Source organism: Lycium barbarum, chromosome 8 (genome assembly GCF_019175385.1).
Source record: "Lycium barbarum isolate Lr01 chromosome 8, ASM1917538v2, whole genome shotgun sequence".
In the NCBI taxonomy this organism is placed as follows: domain Eukaryota; kingdom Viridiplantae; phylum Streptophyta; class Magnoliopsida; order Solanales; family Solanaceae; genus Lycium; species Lycium barbarum.
Genome location: NC_083344.1, coordinates 55354923 through 55378867, shown reverse-complemented (window position 1 = coordinate 55378867; position 23945 = coordinate 55354923). Strand labels below are relative to the sequence as shown.

Sequence of the window (23945 nt, the reverse complement as noted above, 5' to 3'; positions counted from 1 at the left end):
GATACTTTTTTTTTTATATGTATTATTTTCTATATATCTGATTCGATTATTGTTCAGATTTATTTCTGTACCTTCTACTTTGCATACTCAGTACATATTTCGTACTAACCCCCTTCTCCGGGGGCTGCGTTTCATGCCCGCAGGTACGGACGCACAGCCTGGTGATCCACCTGTTTAGGATACCCTTTCTGCTATTCGGAGTGCTCCTCTCTTTCCGGAGCTTATACTTTTGGTATATATATTTATTAGTGCATTTGTATATATTCGTTCATGGGTACGGCGGGGCCCTGTCCCGTCATATGATTCTGTCGGTCTGTTTAGAGGTCTGTGGACATGTTTGTGGGTTAGGGTCTTTCTGTATGGATAGGTGTATATGTTGTTTGGGCGATCTCATACGCCGAGGCGGCCGGTCCACATATGTTTATATATTGCTTGGTTAGCCCTGTGTGGCTTTTGTTGGTATTTTCTGCGTGCAGGGTATATTGGATAGTCCGTAAAACAAAGGAAACTCTGCCGAAATTTTTCTGGAAATTACCTAAATTTGAAATAAAGCCTTGTCGGCTTCCGCCATATACTAGAATGAGTTGATAGAATTTGGGATAATATTTGATAGATGGGTTCGGGTGCCCAGATTGGGCACTAGTCACGGCCTACAGGGTTGGGTCGTGACAGAAGTGGTATCAGAGCGGTTTGTCCTCGGAATGTCTACAGACCGTGTCTAGTAGAGTCTTGTTTATCGGTGTGTTGTGCACCACATCTATAAACAGGAAGCTACAGGACATTTAGGATGTTTCCTTTCTTTGAATCTTAGATCGTGCGATAGAGCTGTGTTATTAGGATGATTCTGTTCTGATCTGTTGTTGTTTTTCTTTCAGTGATGCCTCCGAAAAAGGCGACGGCCGCCCAGAAGAAAAAGGGCGTAGTAGGAGAGACCAGCCGGGCTCAGAAGGATACTCGGACCCTTGCTCAGATGATGCATGATATTACGTCCCGGCCAGCCGACTCTGCTACGTCTTCATCGTCAGAGGAGTCTGGAGCAGCTTCACCATTAGCTCCAGGGGCTCCAGCTCCCGCGCCTCCAGCTCCTCAGCCAGGGGCGGAGGACAGGACACTGAGAGAGGCTGTGCAGTTATTGACCACTCTGGTAGCTGGACAGGCTCGCAGACGCGGGCGGAGAGATGACGATGATGACGATAGGCGTGACAGCCTGAGGGTTCGAGAGTTTCTATTATGTGGCCCTCCAGAGTTTTACGGGTCTAAGCCCGACGAGGACCCCCATGACTTTATTCGGGGGATGCGGCGCTCACTAGATTTGGTCAGGGCTTCAGAGACTGAGTCTGTTGAGTTGGCTTCGCAAAGACTACGGGATGTTGCTGCTCACTGGTATGAGTCCTGGGAGCTATCCAGGGGTGCGGGTGCTACCCCAGCTACTTGGGACGAGTTCGTGATTGCTTTCACTCACTACTTTTTGCCCCCAGAGTTACGGTGGGCGCGGGTTGACCGATTTTTGCATCTGCAGCAGAGGGGTCGGAGCGTCCGTGAGTATAATATGGAGTTTGATTCTTTGGCCCGGTATGCACCTGCCATAGTAGAAGATATGGCCGATCGGATGCACAGATACGTGATGGGGTTAGACCGCTATTTGATTGATGGCTGTATGGCGGTGGTATTGCAGGCAGACATGGATATTGCCCGACTACAGGCTTATGCCCTGGGTATGGAGGACCGATATAGAGCTGATTATTATAGCAGATATCGGGACAGGAGGCCGCCCAAGAGGGCCAGATTCGCAGGTTATTCTGGAGATTCTCGAGGCGGACAGCCTCAGCAGCAGCAGTCAGGCAGACATCCTCCTCCGTCAGGCCGGGGTACACAGCCAGCCGGTAGGAGATTTGACAGTGCAGGACAGTCTGGGGCCGGTCAGAGCTCCAGAGCATCATGGTCACAGATAGCTAGAGGTCCCAGCCAGTCCAGACCACCCAGGCCCCGTTATTCCCATTGCGGGAAATCGCACCCGGGAGAGTGTTATCGACTTACTGGAGCCTGTTTTTCATGCGGTGGTCAGGGCCATCTTATGCGAGATTGTCCGTTGGCGAGCGGTTCTGGTAGTGTGGCTCAGCCGACGGGGTCAGCCGCTGGTTCATCATCTGCTCCATCAGTTGCACGCCCTGCGGGGCGAGGTATGCCTGCACCGGCGGGACGCGGTCGAGGTCGTGGCAGTGCTTCAGGTTCTAGCGGTCCTTCGAACCGCATTTATGCCTTAGCCAGCAGACAGGACCAGGAGGCTTCGCCTAATGTCGTCACAGGTATATTACTGGTTTTCTCTCGTGATGTGTATGCATTGATTGATCCTGGTTCTACATTATCATTTATATCTCCACTCGTTGCTGATACAATTGGGATAGAATCCGAACCGATAGAGCCTTTTGAGGTAGCTACACCAGTAGGGGACTCTGTTATAGCCAGTCAGATTTATAGAGATTGTTCCGTGATTATCTGTGGCCGCTGCACTAAGGCGGATTTGGTGGAGTTAGATATGATCGAGTTTGACGTGATTATGGGTATGGATTGGCTAGCTTCTTGCTATGCTAATGTTGATTGTCAAAAGAAGATAGTCCGATTCCAATTCCCAGGGGAGCCAGTTATAGAGTGGGCAGGTAATACAGTATCGCCGAGGGGTAAGTTTATTTCATACCTCAAGGCTGAGAAAATGATCAGAAAGGGGTATATTTATCATCTGGTCCGTGTTCATGATTTAGAGGCAGAGGCACCGACTCTTCAGTCAGTCCAGTGGTTAATGAATTTGTAGATGTATTCCCAAATGAGCTTCCAGGTCTTCCTCCCGAACGGGAGAGAGAGTTTGCTATTGATCTGTTGCCAGACACTCAGCCTATCTCTATTCCTCCGTACAGAATGGCACCTGCAGAATTGAAAGAATTGAAAGAGCAGCTGAGAGATTTATTGGAGAAGGGTTTCATTCGGCCTAGTGCGTCACCCTGGGGAGCTCCGGTATTATTTGTGAGGAAGAAAGACGGCTCGCTGCGGATGTGCATTGATTATCGGCAGTTGAATAAGGTAACCATCAAGAATAAATATCCCCTCCCCAGGATTGATGATTTGTTTGATCAGCTACAGGGTGCCAGGTACTTCTCGAAGATAGACCTGCGATCGGGTTACCATCAGGTACGGGTACGAGAGGTTGATATTCCCAAGACAGCATTCAGGACCCGATATGGGCACTATGAGTTCAGAGTTATGTCTTTTGGGCTGACAAATGCCCCAGCAGTATTTATGGACCTGATGAATCGGGTATTCAGACCGTTCTTGGATATGTTTGTGATCGTATTTATCGATGATATTCTGGTTTATTCTCGGTCAGAGGCAGAGCATGCGGACCATTTGAGGACGGTACTTGGCACACTTCGGCACCAGGAATTATATGCTAAATTTTCTAAGTGTGAATTCTGGTTATCTTCAGTGGCATTTCTGGGGACATATTATTGGGGCTGATGGCGTCCGGGTGGATACCCAGAAGATCGAGGCCGTAAAGAATTGGCCTAGACCTACGACGCCGACAGAGGTGCGTAGCTTTCTGGGATTGGCTGGTTATTATCGGAGATTCGTGGAGAAATTTGCTTCCATTTCAGCGCCTTTGACAAGGCTGACTCAGAAGGGAGCTAAGTTTCAGTGGTCAGATGCTTGCGAGCGTAGCTTCCAGTTGCTGAAAGAGAAGTTGACTACGGCTCCAGTCCTGACTCTTCCGGAGGGTCCAGATGGGTATGTGATTTATTGTGATGCCTCTGGTATTGGTTTGGGATGTGTGTTGATGCAGCACGGCAGGGTGATAGCTTATGCTTCCCGGCAGCTCAGAAAACATGAAAAGAATTATCCTACTCACGATTTGGAGCTGGCCGCGGTCATTCATGCTTTGAAGATGTGGAGACATTATTTATATGGGGTTCACGTTGACATTTATACAGATCATAAGAGCCTTCAGTACATCTTTAGGCAAAGGGAGCTGAACTTGCGGCAGCGGAGGTGGTTAGAGTTGCTGAAAGATTATGATGTTGACATTCTCTACCATCCTGGGAAAGCTAATGTTGTGGCGGATGCACTCAGCCGCAAGTCTATGGGCAGCCTAGCAGACGCGCCATCAGAGAGTAAAGAAATGGTTCGCGATATTCATCAGTTGGCTAGTCTTGGAGTTCGCTTGGCTGATTCTGGAGATGTTGGGGTTTCTGTTCGAGGTATTGCTGAGTCCTCTATTACAGAAGATATTAAGCGGCATCAGTATGAGGATCCTATTCTGGCACAGTACAGAGACGCAGCGCTGGCACAGGAGAAGACTCCGTTTGAGATTTCACCTGATGGAGTGTTATTTCACAGAGGCAGATTGTGTGTACCTGACGTTGCAGGGTTGCGGCGACAGGTTATGGGCGAGGCACATTACGCCCGATATTCTGTTCACCCAGGGTCGACGAAGATGTACCATGATATCAGATGCATATATTGGTGGGACGGTATGAAAAGAGATATAGCAGAGTTCGTTGCTCAGTGTCCAAATTGCCAGCAGGTTAAGATTGAGCACCAGAAGCCCGGTGGGCTATTGCAGGAGATGGAGATACCGACGTGGAAGTGGGAGATCATTAATATGGACTTTATTACAGGTCTACCTCGCACTCCACGGAGGTATGATTCTATTTGGGTTATTGTTGATCGGCTGACGAAATCAGCCCATTTTCTTCCGATTCGGACCACCTATTCAGCTGAGGATTATGCCAGGCTTTATGTCAGGGAGAGTGTACGACTTCATGGAGTTCCTGTGTCTGTTATTTCCGATAGAGGTGCCTAGTTTACAGCTAAGTTCTGGAGATCGTTTCAGGAGGGATTGGGGACCCAGGTAAGCCTGAGTACAGCCTTCCATCCCCAGTCCGATGGACAGGCTGAGCGCACTATTCAGACATTGGAAGATATGTTGCGTGCCTGTGTTATTGATTTCAGGGGTAGCTGGGACGACCATTTACCCCTTGTTGAGTTTGCGTATAATAACAGCTACCACTCCAGTATTCAGATGGCACCATATGAGGCTTTGTATGGCAGGAAGTGTAGATCACCGATCGGTTGGTTTGATGTTGGGGAGACTGAGTTGATTGGCCCAGATGTGGTCCAGCAGGCCGTGGATAAGGTGAAACTTATTCGAGAAAGATTGTTGGCAGCCCAGAGCCGACAGAAATCTTATGCCGATAAGCGACGTCGACCGTTAGAGTTTCAGATTGGCGATTGGGTGTTCCTGAAAGTGTCACCGATGAAAGGTGTTATGCGATTTGGCAAGAAAGGAAAGCTCAGTCCGAGATATATTGGGCCCTATCTGATTATTCGCAAAATAGGCAAGGTGGCCTACGAATTGGATTTGCCAGCTGACTTGGGAGCGGTACACCCGGTATTTCATGTTTCTATGCTTCGTAAGTGTATTGGTGACCCTTCCAGAGTCTTTCCTGTAGATGACATTCAGGTCACAGAGGAGCTATCTTATGAGGAGCAGCCTATAGCCATATTGGATCGCCAGGTAAAAAGGTTGCGGAACAAAGATATGGCTTCTGTTAAAGTGCTGTGGCGGAACAATAACCGCGAGGAAATGACCTGGGAAGCTGAGGAGCATATGAAGAAGAAGTATCCTCATTTATTTTCAGAGCCTACAGGTAATCCAATTCTCTATTTGACTATGTTGTTTGATAAATGAATCGTTGATCAATGATTGTATTGTTGTGATAGTTAGTAAGGAAACTCCCCCAAATTGTTGTATGACCGGTAAGGTTAATCTGACATTCGAGGACAAATGTTCTAAAGGGGGGAAGGATGTTAGAATCCGTATTTTTGTACAGTGGAATAATCCGGATTTATTTATGATAAGCTAAGGACAAAATTATTTTGGAATACAAAGTCGGGATTCTTAACCTTCGATTTTATTTTGAGATATAAGTTGTGCATGAATTTATTGGTATGGAACAATTAGGAAAATTCGGGACCAAAAGTGAGAAAAATTGGAAGATAAAAATCATCCACAATTTCCATGGTTGGCCCACACAAATGGTGTTCAATTTTAATTGGGACAACACATTAGTGTGGGCCAAGGGGCAAGTGTACAATTCACCTAAGTATTAAAAGATGACCACATTTTCTTTCCACTTCATTTACTTCATTCCCCACACTTGAAAAAAAAAGGGCAAAGCTGAAAAAACCCCTTGAGGCTCTCGGCCAATAAGGGAGAAAATCAACTCCCATTTCTTGTTCTTCCAAAACTTTTCCGTTGATGTAAACCCACTATATTGAAGTTCCTAAGTAACGTGGAAGTGTCGTTGGAGCGATCAACCCATTATTTTTCATCCATTGGAAACCCTAGCATTTTGTGGAATTGAAGAGGATAGGTAAGAGTTGATCTTGCTTTTGTGTTATAAAGGTTGTTTGTATCTTGTAGTATGTTATAATGGAGGAAAATCATGAAATATGAAATGTTGGAGGTGAGTTGTGTATGTGGAGCTTGAGCCGTGTAAATGGGTGTTGTTGTGTTGTGATTGAAATTATGAATTAATGCCTAGTTAGTTGATTATGATCATTGTAAGGTGAAGAACAATTGAGAATCATCCATATATGTATATGTGTAGTGTTAGCCGAAAATGGGTCACCTTATGTGCCAAGAATTGAATTAGTATCGCTTATTGTTTAGCCGTCGTCGCCATGAATTCTGTGTTGGAAATGAAAGTTTATTGACTCAAATTGATGTTGTAAATATTGCGGACTGATTTGGAAGTTGTTGTACATTTAATGTAAATTGTGTATTGATGAAAATAGCATTGTTAGAATGTAAATTGTAGATACGAACCATGATTTGGAAATGAAGAAAAAGTTAGGGGGGCTGTCTCGGTTAGGGGCTGTTTCGGGTAGCTTGGGAAAATTTATGGATTGTTGGAAAAATTGTATAAATTGCTTAGAATGTCTTGAAATGTTTTTTGGTATGGGTTCGGGTTAGTATGTGAGCGTATAAGCGTCGATTTTGGCTTGAAGGTAAGTCGTCGAATTGAATTTATGAAAGTTGATGAATGATGGAAAAGAGAGCTATTATTGTTGTATTACCTTTCGGATTGATTATTAATGTTGTTAGGTTGGTTGTTGTTGTTGTTGTTGATTGATACGGCCGAGTTAAATTCTCAGGGTAGCCTATTTACGGGGGAAATGCTGCCCAAATTTCTGTACAATTAAGGGCGAAATTGGAATTTAATGCCCAAAGAGTCTTTAGCTAATGTTTGGCATTTTATGGCTTGTTTATAGATCGTGGGCAGCCCGAATCATAGGTTGGATTTAGCTTGAGTTTGGATCGTATTGGAGAGCGTTTGAGGTATGTAAAGTATTCTTCCTTCTTCGGCATGCCTTAGTTAAAATAGGCTATGATATAAGCCTCGAGGAAACTCTATTCTCACAATCCGAGCATGTTTATGAATCGCATTTGTTCTTTGGCATCCTTGCCTTGTCATGGCAAAACATTGATCCCTATGTCCTTGGAATCCATAATTTGTAAAGATTACATGAAAGCTGATTTTTGTTTTAAAGTTCATTCTTTAGCGATTCCAAAACTTCAAACGCCCATAATTTCCTCAGAAAAGCTCGGATTGCTTTGAAATTTTCGTAGGAGTTTGTATGATATAAAATGAGTATGTTTTTCATAGGCGGGCTCAGTTCGGGTCTATACTCGTCCGTGGGTCCCGCGACGCCCTTTTTGAAATTCGACAACTTTGAAACAAAAAGTGATAATTATTGTTCCGATTTCGAATATGACTATTTTACTTATCCTTCAGATTTATAATAATGATTTTATGCATATGATTCCTCACTACTTCGCTCGTGCCTACTGTGATATCGTTCACCGGTTCCTGGGCCAGTTCTGTTGTCGTGCGCTTTGTGATACATTCCGGTGTTATGCTGTGATTATGGTTCACCGTGCTCCTCGCTCGAGGGCCGGGTTCCACTTATGTTTGGCGTTATGCTGTGTTGTGATGTGCGACGGGGATTCGGAGATTTGAAACTTTCTGGTGTTATGCTGTGTTGTGGCGTCATCGACAGGCGGGCGACCACATTTTCCTGTGCCCTATGCATAATTTATACTTTGGAAATAAACATTTTGATACTTTTTTTTATATATGTATTATTTTCTATATATCTGATTCGATTATTGTTCAGATTTATTTCTGTACCTTCTGCTTTGCATACTCAGTACATATTTCGTACTGACCCCCTTCTCCGGGGGCTGCGTTTCATGCCCGCAGGTACGGACGCACAGCCTGGTGATCCACCTGTTTAGGACACCCTTTCTGCTATTCGGAGTGCTCCTCTCTTTCCGGAGCTTATACTTTTGGTATATATATTTATTAGTGCATTTGTATATATTCGTTCATGGGTACGGCGGGGCCCTGTCCCGTCATATGATTCTGTCGGTCTGTTTAGAGGTCTGTGGACATGTTTGTGGGTTAGGGTCTTTCTGTATGGATAGGTGTATATGTTGTTTGGGCGATCTCATACGCCGAGGCGGCCGGTCCACATATGTTTATATATTGCTTGGTTAGCCCTGTGTGGCTTTTGTTGGTATTTTCTGCGTGCAGGGTATATTGGATAGTCCGTAAAACAAAGGAAACTCTGCCGAAATTTTTCTGGAAATTACCTAAATTTGAAATAAAGCCTTGTCGGCTTCCGCCATATACTAGAATGAGTTGATAGAATTTGGGATAATATTTGATAGATGGGTTCGGGTGCCCAGATTGGGCACTAGTCACGGCCTACAGGGTTGGGTCGTGACAATGACACTACAAGTGGACATTGGGCATTAATTATTGGAATAAAAAGTACTATTCCGGCTGGACAGATAGTAGGGTACAACATCATTTCGAGTATCCCTAGGGATTATTATAGGCAAGATTTGAGATTTAAAGTAGTATTTTTGAGTAATGAAAAGTAGGGAACTTGAAGGATTCGTAAGTGAAAGAACAAAAGCGATGACGAAAGGATTATTATGGGATGAAATTACGATCGAGAATGTCAATGGAATACAACACCATAAGGTAAAGCCTTTAAAGGGGGAAGCAAGTAAGTTTGAGTACGAGCACAAGGGCTGACTAAGGTATTGGAGGAATTATGACACCCGATAATAGGAAAATCGAGAAGTAATAGGGAGTTATGAAGCAAGATGAGCTAAGGAATGCAAGGAGAAGCCATGAAAGTAAACGGAGATAAGATCGCAAGAAAGGGATTCAAGGATATTGCGATTGGTTGAAACAAGCTGGTGACAATGAACCCTCGTGAAATTTCAAGCCGCTAGTTATATCAATTGTAAGAGTATATGACATAGAACCATATAAACAATCACCATGATGAGATGGCTAATAGAATGTTGCAAGGACGATGAGGAGGATACTTCACTTTACAGCCCTCCAGACCGAGAAGAGCACAAGCCCGCTACAGCTATATGAGTCTTTTATTGGAACTTCTTGTATGTGTAAAATTATTGCAGGATACCATTGATAGTTGACAAATGGAAGTTTTACAGGGACCGATAACCAAGGTAATTATAGATAACTGCGGCTAAGAAGTTTTACCGCTACAAGGAATCTTAAAATTTAGGAATGGAAAGCAGTTGTATGTGTTAATTAATGGCTTGTCATCGAGAGTTCCAAAGGCTAAAACAACATCTGCTTGGTTAGTAAAGTGAGGGACTTTTCCAATTCGGAAGGAGATACATGATCGAAAATTTTCTTGGGATCCATTAGAACTTCAACTTGTTTTAGGTCACGTGATAAAGGACACGCAGTAGGATGGATGCGATCATACCAGCACTAATGCACTTGATCCCATCAGAACTTCAAGGTTCAGCGTGCTTGGGAAATAGTAGTACTACGATGGGTGACCCCCTGGGAAGTATGCTAAGAAGTCCTACAGGTTTAGACATAAGAGAAGGATGAGGAACTAGAACAGCTTGAGGGAAATTAGAAGCGTGTGAACCTCACGGTTGGAAATTCTCAATGATTGTGAAAGATGAGGTGGACCGGCTTGATAAAGAGAGAGAAGACGTATACAGTTACAGAATTAGGACGAGTTTGAATAGTATTAGGGATACTTGGTAAGTAAGGTGTTAGTAAAGAGATACGATAGCTTATGTGTGGTTATGTTAACCAGTAAAGATAATCAATGAGGTTATATGTTAAAGGTATTGACTGAACACGGTATTGAAGTTTAGGTGGCAAGTGCGATAGGGCAAATTGACACTATTTTTCCCTGAAAGTTAGAGTTGGATAAGCCTGATGCAATAACATCAGAGTATTCGGAAAGAATGGAATATGTAGTATAGAACACAAGATGAAGGTAAAAGGTTCGAAATCAGGTTCTGATAAGTGGAACTAGTGGGTAGTAACAACGAATAAGGATGTGAATTGGGAGAAAATAAGCAGGTTTGCAAAAGTGCCAAGGGATTTCTGGTTCTTGAGAGGCATTCGAAGGGAAATGTGCAGTTATATTGACCCGATTACCTCGGAAACGGAAAAGTCTTCTAGAAATAGAATAGATTTGTACTTCTGAGAGGACATTCTACGAACTTCCGGGCTAATACTATAAAGTGGCTAGTGGAGAAGAGCACTTCGAAAAAAAAAGACTTAAGGAAGGTGCCATAGCCAAGCAAGGGAGTTGTCCACTAGTAGAGGACTGAAGAGTAAGTAAGAGGAGGTACTTGCGAATCGGCGAGTAGCCATAGCCCTGGTGAACTAAAGCCACCTTGGCAGGAATAGAATGTTAATTGAATGTTAGTTCAGTTATATAAGAACGGAAGGTTATAGCATTATGAAAGAGTTCAATAAAGTGCTAAGGGAGAAACGAATAGAGATTGACCAACCTATGTTAAAGATAAGTCGACCGGAGCATAAGAGAAGAGCAGTCACTTCAAGATATCAGTAAAAACGTCGTGGAGTTGTAACTACAACATTCAAGGACGAATGTTTTTAAGGGGGGGAGAATGTTACACCCCGTAGTTTCTGCACGTTGAGATTCGTTAGGTGTCAGCTATTCAATCGCAGACATCGGAGTTATTGTCGAGAAGATGCAAGATCATAGGTGCTCGTTTTATAATTATAAGACTTCGATTTCACGTAACAGGTTATAGAAGGATTGGAAAACAAGTGAACTAAGGAGATTAAGCTTCCGAGGCTTTGCAGGAAAGTTGGGCAAGGTCTGGTACGGAAAATTTTGGCCTAACTGGGAAGAAGATTATCTCTGAGTACATTAAGAGTTTCGAAGTGAAACAAAAGCCTAAAGTGAAGTTCAGAAAGTCTAGTTTCCAAAACAACAAACCGCTCCTCAATATGACATCGGTGTAAGGAGATATGGACATTACAAGTCGAGCTGGCATGCTAGGAAAATGATCTGCGCGAATGCGCCAGGGAGTGGCGCGAACGCGCAGAAGGCCGAGGGTCAACACAACGCGAACACACCACCACGAGGCGCGAACGCGCTGAGCAATTTTAAGGCCCGGGTTAGGGATGAAAGTTATATTATAAGAGTGTAATAATAATATACATATGACATTTGGAGACCATATGGTGTAAATCAGGTAGTACGTTGCTTGATGAAAGCCCTCGTTACTGTAAGCTAAGTGGGGCCCACATGCCGGGGTTTTATAAAGGACATATGAAGAGATAGATATATGAGTAGTACAAGGAAAGTTGAGCAAGTCCTAAGAAGGACCGTTAATCCAAATATGGGCATAAGCCCTCCAAAAGGACGATTTAAGGAAACATTTTCGGATAATCTGACTTGGAGGGGGGGAAAACGACATTATAAGTTTGTAATTTGGAAATACACCAAGAATGAAAGTTTTCAATAATTGAAAGATCTTTCCAACCATAGGTTGTGGTCCCTCACACGATATTAGGATCGCGTTGAAAGAATTTTCAGTCGGTCCAGGCAGAACCTGGACCGCTATTTAAAGGGGATTACCCCTTATTTTCTTCACCCAACACCCCAAATACTCTCCAAAATTCTGGAGAATTCTCCCCAACTCCCCAAGCCAAATTTTAGCCCAAACCGGGTATAATTCCCAAATTCCGGTCCAGACGGCGTATAGTTGCAACTACAAAATTGTGTAGTGACGCGTTGTGGCTTAAGATCAAGGTGTAGTAGTGCAGATATAGCTATAATATTGGGAGTAAGGTATGAATCTCTTATTATTAATGTTAATTTTGGTTATTTACGGAGATAGAACTGTTAAATAGCCGTATAGTGGTTTTGATTGGTTGAAATATGGGATGAACTCCATATGAGATATTTATGGAGTATTTTCATATTGAGAATATTATAATTGATGTTGGTATTGTTGTTGTTGTTGAATTATGAATTCGGGTTAGGCATATAAACAGGGGAGATGCTACCCGAATTTCGGCAGATTTTAAGGAGGTTTAATTTGAAGGTGTAGGATACGTATATAACAGTGAGCCTAACCATAGTGTGAATGGTCATATAGGTAGATTGCGAAACCGGAAATAGGCCGAAAAGCCGCAACGTGAAATTGAAATTTTAGGTATGTTAAGGCTCATCCCTTTCTTTCAAAAGCATGATTCCTATGGTATCCATAACCTCCTTGATTTCAAAAGCTAGAAGTTTATAACTCTTAAAGCTTCTTATGATGTTAAAAATGAGAATGTTTTTATGAGAATTACGTCGAGGATGATTTTATGCTTAAAGGTCTCAAGTATGATTTCAACGATGATATGAAAATGTTGAGCTATTTCGTGATTTTCTCGACTTATTTCATTGTTGATCTCACCTTATAAATTGTTCCTTCAAGGTGAGATAGAGCGATAGCTTCCATTTGAACTCCTATGCATGCCACGAGTATAATATATGTATATGGCTATTTTGTGACATTACAGAGTTCTATTATTTCATTTTGAATATGCACTGCACTCATTTTCATTCTTTATGCATATATAAGGCACAGTTGACAGGGGGTGATGTTATGACCTTTGTTGTGTATATATATGGCACAGTTTACAGGGGGTGACGCTGTGGCCTTTGTTGTGATGTGTGTATATATGGCACAGTTGACAGGGGGTGACGCTGTGGCCTTTGTTGGGATGTATATATATGTATATACGGCACAGTTGACAGGGGGTGACGTTGTGGCCTATGTGGTGATGTTTTAATTTGTCTCTGCACATTCATTGAAATGTTTCAGATGTCTTCCATGATTTTATGTACATATTGATTTTAAATGGTTAAAGTTGTATGTATGGTATCCGCCTTAAGAGGCAATCAAATGTACGGGTCATCTTTATCCCCTGTTATATTCTATACTTCTTATTATGAAGTTATTCATGCCTTACATACTCAGTACACTATTCGTACTAACCCCTTTCTTCGGGCTACGTTTCATGTCACGCAGGTGTATACAGGTGAGTAGAAGACGTTGGCTATAGGATGTTCCCAGGCTATCAGCTGGATTGGTGAGCTCCATCTCAGTTCGGAGTGTTGCCGAGTCAGAGTACTTATGCTATGGCATCTCGTGTATGTAGAGACTTTTACAGACAGTGTTCTATGGATAGGGCGTCGAGAAGTCGACAGTTGTGTAAAGCGACCACATAGGTCGATGTGTTTTTATGTTTTATTTTCTTTAAAGATTTTATTGTGACTAAAGGTTTTCTTTAAATTAACGATAGGGGAGAAGTTGTGACTCCTGGATGGAATAGTAGTATGGCACTCAGCCGAGTAGGGTCTTGGGTGCTAGTCGCGGCCCTCCGGTTTGGGTCGTGACAAGACTATGTCACATCTTTTTTCTAACCCCTCCTACAAACAAAAAATGTGGGGAAATGTTTCTTTCATGTGCAGGTGTTAACATTGAATGATCGCATTTAAGTCAAGTGATAATCAAATGCTGGAAAAGAGACTGCACACCAAAACTGAAGTCAATACTTACTCCAATCTCAGCCATAATCATGTGGGAGATATGGAAAAAGGAGAAACAAACACAAATTTGGAGGGGCAATAACAAACAACATGCTGGAATATCAGATGCACAACACAATATGGCAATTGGTGAGAGTGAAATATCCAAAAGTTGAATCAGATTCCATCAAGAAGGCTAGCTTTGCTAGACTACTTGGAGCAGCTCAAACTAACATTGAGTTACAAGAATGGAAACGAAACATCAATTGGATAAAAAATACATCAAGGTTCACAAATCATCTTGAAATTTGGTTCCTTCAACTAGTTTTTACGTGCCAACGAATTGAATCTCTGAGATTCTACAAAGACCACTACGGACCAATACATGGCTATTGGGAAATGGAAATCCTTACGGACCAATACATGGCTACTGGGAAATTGAAATCCTTATGGCAAAATACTTGCTGCTTCATATGATAAAGCTGATTAAAAAAAATGGTGAAAGGAGATTTCACGCAGGTAGTTGGTTGCAGGGCGGAATATTGTACTACTCACCTTAAAATGGAACCCTATCGCCTAAGTGGTGGTCTCATACCCCAAAACCTTCTTGTGGAAAAAATTAGGTGCAAAGAATTCCATCTATTTGTTAGCATTGACTTAGATGGAAATTAAGTTGTTACAGGAACTCATTACCTTGTATTACAATTAATGGAATCCGAATTACGCTGCTCTTCCCGACACTCGTTAATTCTAAGCAACTTTCTTTCCATCTGGACACAGAGACATAATAATACAAACAAACAAACATTTATATGGTATGGACATCGCAAGATACCTGCTTTGATGCAAATTTGTTGCTTACATGGAACTGTAGTTCAAATCTAAAAGGGAACCAGTCGTTAGTACTGTTTTTGTCCCAGACTAGCATATGGCCACAGATACCTAATGAATATGAGGACCGTTAGGCTGAATTCATTTCGAAAACGTAAGGATACCGTGAGCCCGAACTGCAGTTTTGTAAGCCAAAAGTAGATGCTTCGTCAAGAAGTTGAAATGCGTCTGATGGAAAATCCCCAAATAGCACTAGTATTAGCAGCTTGAAAGCCCGAGTTGTAAACCTGCTCCCTCTAGTTGCTTTTGTGTTGCCAAATACTGCTTAGAGCCCTTTGCCTTCAATAAATGTATTTCATCTTCTAACCAGGAGCTTTCAGAGTCAAAAGTCATCTATATCTTGTGAACACTGTAACCGGCATCCTCCAATGTCAAGTTCTCCTTCCAGTTCACAAATTCAGATCCACCAAATACTACTTGTTTGATACCAACATAGCTGTTCAGAAGATATTATCAGGGTGAGTTTTGTTAGCCGCAAACTGTTAGCAACATGCGAAAAAGAACTGGCAAGAATACAACATAAACAATCTTCCCAAAACAAGTATAACTTAAGATAGCCTATTTAATGTAATGCTTTGTGACTATATAATAAATTGAGACAAAAGAAGGTAGAGTTTGGCAAAAATGGTCTGCAATGGCGGATTTAGGTTCCAGGCATATTCAAATTGCTTGATGTTGGGAACCAAATAAAATTCTACTTCAAAATGAAGAAGGAAGAGAAGCTTACTCAGAGCTTATCTGTGACAAAGCATTAATCAATACATCCAACAGTAAAGGCTCACTTGTCCCAATGTCCACCCTATGATGAGAAAAGGTAAGATTATAAGCAACAAACACCATTTCATATTTAAGGATAACTGATTCAGCCTTTACCATATGCGAGCCAAGTTATCTTGAATCTCAAGATCTCCAATATTATAGAATGTAGTAGGTGTTACATTTGCCCCCTGAACAGCATCATAACTTGGTCTTTTGTCCAAAACAGATTGTGACAACTGCAAGGAAGAAACTTGGATCAGCCTACACTCAAGTGAAAGAAGCTACTCTTTGAACTTTTGTCAACTAAACATATTCCCGTGTATGAATGATATGTTATTTCTTTTGTTTCCACCCTCTAAAAGAAGAACATAAGTAGTACATAATTTGCGAAACTCTACTTGCATATTCAGTGAATTACATCCACCAAGACGTCCAACAATGTGCCAAGACCGAATTGTCTGCAACAAAGTTGATGAACACTAAGTCAATAAAATCCATATGCAAATATGTCGAGAATTATGAAGAGTAAATTACTTACGTCACAAATCAAGGAGATATCCTTCTCCAACGGGGCATTGTAGAACTCAAACCATATGCAGGTGTTTGTAAAATCAAATCTGAATCACAAGTAAGCAGAAGTTGTTATGAATTTCGTAGAAGGATCTGCCAGCAAAAATCAAATTAGCAAGACACTCTTTCTATGGCATGCAGAATACTTGTCAGATAATTATCCTTCAGTCTGGACTGTCGGCAATAGTAACTCTAGGTCTAAAGAGATAAAAGGATTAAAGTCATAGGACTAGAACGGTACATTGATAGAACTAACACTTTTTGTTTAATTGCTGACACAAAGGTGCTCGGGCGAAAAGTGGAATCCAGAGGAAGAAGCTGTCTTTGTTGCAGGGTAAGTCATTACCAGGCATATTCACCACAAAGAGAGAATGGATCAAGCTTTTTGAGTCGAGAAAAGGTTCAATGTCCTATCCTTCTAAATATAATTAAGCATATACATCAAGAAGAAAAGGAGTTGAATAAAAGAAAATAAGACTTTTGATTTCTCTCAAAAAGGCATTTCTTATATTTTTTTTGATGACATGGGAACCCGCAGCCGCTACCCTTCGGGTGCGCACAGGGTAAACCCAGCTCCTGTGCAATAGCTCGCAAACCACACAGGAGAGGTAACCCGCACTAGGCAAGCCACGTGCGACGAGCTCGACCCAAAAGGCATTTCTTATATTTCCCAAACAAATCTGGTAATATTAGGCATTTCATGACTATATTAGCAAAGGGGTGGTCTAGCCTATATCCATGTAATGTTGAATTAGAAATCCTTCTCTGAAATTTAATCAGAATGGAACTGAGTGCAGTTACAAAGAATGTCATGCACATCCTGTGAAGTGCTAACATCAAATCTATGCCCGCTTACTAGTTCGCATTGGTGTTACAGACACATAGGACACCATCACATGGTGTCCCTAAAACTGGAACATTGCAATTAAATAACAGGACATGAAGATGCACCAAGTGCTCCTCAATTCGATAATTTTGGAACCAATCTTATACATTCGGAAGGTAGAGATGAGTTGTTTCATGTAAAAATATGAAATAGAACAATTACACTCGACCAAACACAACAGGCAAAGGTGAGTGTAATTTCGGTACATTTTTGTTATTTGAATTATTTCATGTCATGTATACTGCAACCTATAAAATGACCAAATATTTTCTTTGCAGTTAATCATGTGTTTTGAAGGTATATTTTGAATTTTAGATTACATAAGTTAATACATTTGTATCAACGGTTTCATGTGCGTTTGATGTTTTCACAGTTTTTGTCCAGTTATATATTGTCTATGCTAGACAAGATGCATCAGCATACATGTCTCAACAACTTTGGGTTAGCAGATGGAAAAAGGCCCACTTCCTGGAATGAGAAAACAGAAGAACAAGGAGATCGAATGGATTTGTTCAACTCGGGTGAATCGGTAAGATAGCCAAGTCTATTTGATATATCAAAAAGATCAAGTGGAGTAATATTATTGCACCAACTTGGGGTTAGTCAGCATGTGTCCAAACTTACTTGTTGAATTTCACTTCCATGGGTGTTGCTGAACCTGTCTTTGTATGTACTATTTTATTCCTTTTCTTTCTCAATCTCTCCTCCAACTGATAACAAAGTAAATACAAGATTAGATACATAGACAGACAAAACATCAGCAAATAGACGTTTGTTTCACTTTACTGATGTACCTTTGACACAAACCAGCAAAAAATTCCAATTCTAACTCATTGAAAAAAGCCACAAACATGAAGGGTGTGTTTAGTATGGAGGAAAATCTTTTCCACGGAAAATGTTTTCTTGGAAAATATTTTTTGAGAAAATAAGTGGGTTTTTTACTTATTTTCTTATGTTCGGTACGTAAGCAAAAAATATTATCCTGAAAGCATTTGTATATAATCTAGACAAATACTATGTGACTTGTTTTCCCTACAATTTCCTCATTTTTAAAGAACTTGTTTTCCTAAAGAAACTATTTTTCAAAAAAATTTGACCAACCAAACATGAGAAAATTTGACACACCCAAAATACAAAAGTCAAGTGTTACAAAAACCATAACCTGCATAATTAATTGAATTAGGTTGGAAGAGAAATTAAGTATGAATACAAAATTATTAGGAAGAAAGAATGGCAATTATTAATAGAGAGACAAAAACTGACCCTTGACTTAGCTTTATGGGGATCATCAAGACAGTTGCCAAGAATGTCAGCAAGCTCAGGATCTTTTTCATAATTCTTGTCATCTTTAAAGCCACCATCACCCTCCATTTTCCCATCATTGTAAACGCCATCGTTGTTTTCTTCAAATGAGGTTAGCAAATTTCTGGGTTTTTCCCTTTGGCAGCTCGCTTGTGTCCTGATACATAATGAGCTTTGATCGGGATGAAAAGAGGACTGAAACGAACCTAGAAATGAGTGGCAGTGAGGGGAAACTCTGTTATGTGAAGTCCGAGGCACCTGGAAAAGAGATGCACTGTGCTGCAACATAAACATCTGCAAACACAACTTCTAATTAATACCTTAAAACAATATTTTTTAAGAACACATAACAACTTGTAAAGACATATCGGAGTACACTAGTATAGGAGACAAGAGGCAGATGCAGCATTATAGTACAATTAACTAAAATTTGTTGTTACCATTACAAAAAGGATAAGGGTTTTGACCTAACTAGTAATATACGGGAAGAAGATTAGGTATGGACTATGGAGAGAAGAAGCAGAAACATACACTTTGAGCTCGTTGCAGAAGGAGATACAGAGGGGCAAGTTAGCTCACAATTTGCTCCATTACTTTGGTTTTCATCCGGCGGCTTGGGCCAAGGTCCTTCTAATCAAGTGTCCAAAATCTTTTTGAAGGAAGTTGGGCCTGGGCCTGTCTGGCTAGTCGCAGGATGGAGTTTGTGGGCTAGTTGATAATTGTAGGCGGTGAAGATAGTTAGCGGTGGATGATAATCATAGGGGTTGGAGATAAAAAAAATTTAAAAAAAAATATTAACCCTTCCTCTAGTTTGCTCCCTTAGTGACTCGAACTCATAATCTCAGGTTGAAGGTTGAGGGTGTTTACCATTTGAGCAACTCCCTCTTGTTTTACGTCATGCGTCCTGCATCGAACTGGGTTTATAATTCACTGCTCGTGACCACATCTTTGCTTCCAAGTGATCTCTTTCGTTCATGTGTTAGTGGTTATTTATTCAATATGGCCATTAAGTATTTATTATCCACTATTATTCACTATTCTAAATAACATTATTCGTGTTACACCTCCCGTTTTTGTCGCAAGAAAGTTTTTGGCTTATTGCCGGTATATGCCCTTAGTATGGAAATCTGCACCCGAGTTTTGATATATTAAGGGCTTCACCTCGCGTGCAACAAAGTATAGGTAAGTGTCCTTCGCAATATAATAGGATTGGGAGTTAAACAGATTGAATCGTCGCAGCTGGGGGACTCAGGGAACTTGCAGGAACCAGTCCCCTTCGACGGACCATCGACGTGTCGACGGTGGCGTCAACCCATGCCGCCGTCTCTGAATCTCAGGTGGAGCAGGGACGGTGCAAGTCGACGAACCGTCGACCTGCTCGTCGACCCGCTAGCGCTGGAGCTGTGTTGCCCCACCAATATATATGGAGCCCTCACGTTTTATTTCATTATTTTCCACTCACAAATCAGAGAAAGCCCTAGAATATTTCCTCTCTATAATTTCCATCATATTAGTGGGGATTTGGTAAGATCCGAGTCCCGTAAACCCGAGCTTGTGAAGAAGAAGGTGGTTCCTAGGGTTTTATTAAAGTTGTGAAGCTTGGGAAGTTGGAGTTGAAGTTGACCCTTGGAATCTTGGACCCCTCAAGGTATGTAAATGATTCCTACCTTTGTACTTAAGTTAATTACTAAGAGTTTTAGTGGTTTTAAGTAAAGAGAAGATAGCTATGAAAGTGGCAAGTTGATAAAGGGTAAGATAGTGATTAGGGGCTGTTTTAAGATATGATTGGGAATGGATTTGAGTATATCTTGATGTGTAAATGTTGTCATTGTTGTTGTTGATATTGTAGTTGATGTTGGATTGAATTGGAAGTTGAAGGATTGTTAAGTTTACAAGGAGAATGTTGTCCATAATTCGTTAAGCTCTTTTTATATTTAAAATGGTTAGTAAGTGGGGTAATTAAGTCTAATTAAGGCCCATGTTATCTTGATTGTAGACTTACGAGTTCGAGAAGTAGAAGTTGGACGATTAGATACACTTCAAGGTATGTTAAGGCTATTCCTTCTTCACTTTGGCATGATCCTATGTTATGAGCCAACAAGCGATTGAACGAGCTTCCATATTACTCTACTCTTAGAAGCACTAGGAGTACTTCAGTCTTTGATGTTCCTATACCCCGTATGATTGTTCCTTCTATTCATGGGTCTTGAGATTTCTTATGTTGATGATGTTAGCTCAAAAGTTGTCCATCGGAGGTAATATAACCTTATGTCACCCCGATAGTTCTATGTGTACATTTCAGTTATGCACTGTATATACATATGCATATTGACCCATGACCAGAAGGCGTTATATACGCGTATATTATATGTACATGGGGTATGGGAAAATAGATAAGCGTTATATACACATTACCACCTGATCAGCTGATGCACCTTGATGATGACATATGGATCGGGATGTACGTTCCTCGACAATATTACATGATATATGGATCGGGTCGTACGTTCCTCGGTACTCTTATATGGGATATGGATCGGGCTGAACGTTCCTCAACACTATGACCTATATTTATGTACATGAGCTTGATTATCATTGAGAGCATGCATATTATACGCCCACAGAGGCAATGTCAGTTATACAGACTTATACAAATACTTACAGATACTCGTTCATACAAATGCATGCAGAGTTGTATAGATATGATCAGATATTTGGTCATACAGATGCAGTCAAACAGTCATTTCAGCTTATGAGTTTCAGATTTCATTCATGATCCTTATGTTTATACTTACGTTATTCTTATGCTTTACATACTCAGTACATTATCCGTACTGACTCCCTTATTGTTCGGGGGGCTGCGTTCATACCCGCAGGTTTAGGTAGACAGACAGGCGGTCCAGCTTAGTAGGACCTCTACCTAGCGGTGGTTAGTGCTCTCCATTTGATCCGGAGCTGCAGTTTATTTTGGTATGCCATTCTTTTGAGATGTACATGCATATGGGTATGACGGGGCCCTGTCCCGTCCTTTCTACAGCTTGATACTCCCGTAGAGGTCTGTAAATAGTTGTATGTACTTGTCAGATAATGTAGCCTTGTCAGCTTCTATTCGTTTGTGTACAGTATATGTAGCGGCCTAGCTGGCTTGCACTGTTCTTTCAGCATGTATGTGTATATATAGATTGTACAGAGTTATGATGTCACCTCTTCATGAGGTAGTATAAGATCAGTTTAAGTCACTTATGGGTCCTTGATGTTCAGTATGGTTCAGATATGAGTATATGGATGTTTGGTCCCTGGAGGTTAGACACTCGTCGTGACTCATCGGTTTGGGTCGTGACAGAAGTGGTATCAGAGCAGTTCTGTCCTAGGGTTGTCTACAGACCGTGTCTAGTAGAGTCTTGTTTATGGGTGTATTTTGCACCACACTCACAAACAGGAGGTTACAGGACATTTTGGATGATGTCATTCTTTCACTCCTAGATCGTGCGATAGATCCATGAGTTAAGAGTTTGCCTTCTGATGATTTGTTCTGATTTAGTGATGCCCCGCAAGAAAGCTACAGCTGCCTAGAAGGGAAAAAGAGTGTCTGGTGAGGCCACTAGCCGTACCCAATGGGCTACTAGGACTTGGGATGAGATTCAGAGTGAGAGCCCATCTCAGGCTTCACATACCCCGCCTCCAGCACCTGCCCCAGTTCTTCAGCCAGATGCACCGGGCCAGGATGTGTGGGATGCTGTATAGTTATTGACTAGATTGGTAGCCGCCCAGGCTCAGCGGCAGGGGGTTGGTGTTGATCAGGCAGATAGGGCTGGTAGCTCGAGGGTTAAGACTTTTCTCGGGTTAGATCCTCCAGAGTTTTCGATGATAAAGCAAAATATGGATCCCCAGGATTTCATTGACGGTATGCAGAGGACCTTGAGGGTTATACACGTGGATGAGGTCGAATCTATGGAGTTGGCTTCGTATAGGCTTCGTGATATTGCAGTATAGTGGTATCAAACTTGGGAGCTATCTAGGGGACAGAATGCCCCTCTAGCTGTTTGGCGAGAGTTTTCAGATGCTTTTATTCGCTATTATTTACCTCCAGAAGTCAGACGGGCCCGGGCAGATAGGTTTCTGCGTATCAAGCAGGGTAGTATGAGTGTCTAGGAGTATTGTATGTATTTTGATTCTATGGCTAGATATGCCCCAACCATGTTGGCTGAGATGGAGGACAGAGTTCATCGTTTTGTGGCGGGATTAGGGCGGTATTTGACAATGCTTGTATGACTGCCGCATTACAGCCAGACATGGATATCTCCCGTATACAGGCATATCCACAGAATTTGGAGGACAACAAGCATCAGTGGAGGACAGAGTGTAACCGTGACCGGGGCCATAGCAAGAGGGCCAGATCTTTAGATATCGGGGGTGAGTCCAGGGGAGGATAGAGATAGCAGTATTCCCGATACCCATCCCATTCGGCAGGGAGTACACCTCCACGATTTTCAGGTTCGAGATTTTATCGGTCTTTTTATTTCGGAGCATATCAGAGTTCTAGATCTTCGGGTTCTCAGCATAGACCGGAGTCAGGCCAGATGAGACCCCCTTTGCCATGGTGTGCCCAGTGTGGCAACTTACACGTAGGTCAGTGTCGGATGGGATCAGATGTTTGTTATGCTTATGGCCGGAGGTCATAGGATGCGACAGTGTCCGATGAGAGTGTCACGACCCAGCTAGGGGCCGCGACGGGTACCCGGGGCTAACCACCGAGCACCGCTCGCTCTATTACTCACTTTACTCGATTAATGCCCTTTTTATTTCTTTTCACTCAACGCATGGAAAAGTTATAGTTTATAGGGAAACATAAATACTTTTACATATATATGGATCTTTAGTATATCAAAATAATAAGTACACATATACATGAAAAATGTGAGACCATACTACGCACACTGCGCATCTACGAGCCTCTACTGACATGCTGTACATATAGACGGAACAAGACTCCGTCGTGCCCAAAATGTATATATACCAAAGGAATAATCATAAGCACCTCTGAACAATGGAGTGCTTTCAGTCCGCTGACAGCTCCTAAGAATCTGGATCAAGCTCGCCTCCCTGTCTACCTGTGGGCATGAACACAGCGTCCAAAGAAAAGGACGTCAGTACGAATATTGTACCGAGTATGAGAGGCATAAACAATGAAGAAGGACAACAATAATATAATGAGAGCATCAATATGAACATCTGATTCTGAACGATAATCATGAAAGAAGTGATACAGACTGTCTTACTCATACTCATGATCAAATCATGTATGCATGACATGCAAGCTGCCCGTCCTTACATTCCGGTGTGATAATCAATAATATAAGCCCGTTTCCAGGCCTCCCGCGTCCGGGGTACCATCTCATGCCGCCCACTAGTGGTGTCTACCCACGCCCGAAGGTCGTGGTGTATCCGTATAGTTGCCCACCGTAGCGGTGACTGCCCGGCCAACTAGGCGCGGTGTGATGCAATCATGACATGCTCATTATAAAATACTTATAATAATATGATTATCAAAATATGCTTATCTTAA

At 41.9% G+C, this 23945-nt stretch overlaps 1 protein-coding gene across 4 annotated transcripts; it reads right to left on the bottom strand.

Annotated features, from left to right (window-relative positions):
* Positions 1 to 14756: 14756 nt before the first annotated feature.
* LOC132606147 (uncharacterized) lies at positions 14757 to 19066 on the bottom strand. 4 transcript variants are annotated; one of them, XM_060319509.1, is made up of 8 exons: positions 18911 to 19066; positions 18341 to 18673; positions 17702 to 17787; positions 16160 to 16238; positions 16020 to 16079; positions 15736 to 15857; positions 15590 to 15661; positions 14757 to 15298 (listed from the first exon to the last, which is right to left on the bottom strand). In XM_060319509.1, exons 2-8 carry the CDS (start codon positions 18671 to 18673, stop codon positions 15196 to 15198), a joined length of 855 nt encoding a protein of 284 aa, XP_060175492.1. In that variant the 5' UTR covers positions 18911 to 19066; the 3' UTR covers positions 14757 to 15195. The 4 variants fall into 4 exon arrangements, with proteins under 4 accessions (XP_060175492.1, XP_060175491.1, XP_060175493.1 ...); XM_060319508.1 differs by having other exon boundaries at positions 18820 to 18936; XM_060319510.1 differs by having other exon boundaries at positions 18847 to 18935.
* Between the last annotated feature and the right edge of the window lie 4879 nt (positions 19067 to 23945).

What these genes read in the sequence shown, in the direction of transcription:
- LOC132606147 (XM_060319508.1), bottom strand. An exon ending in CCCATAAAGCTAAGTCAAGG is followed by an intron (nt 17,788 to 18,340) that starts GTCAGTTTTTGT and finishes CTTTGTTATCAG; the next exon opens with TTGGAGGAGAGATTGAGAAA. An exon ending in GATAACTTGGCTCGCATATG is followed by an intron (nt 15,662 to 15,735) that starts GTAAAGGCTGAA and finishes TTCTCATCATAG; the next exon opens with GGTGGACATTGGGACAAGTG.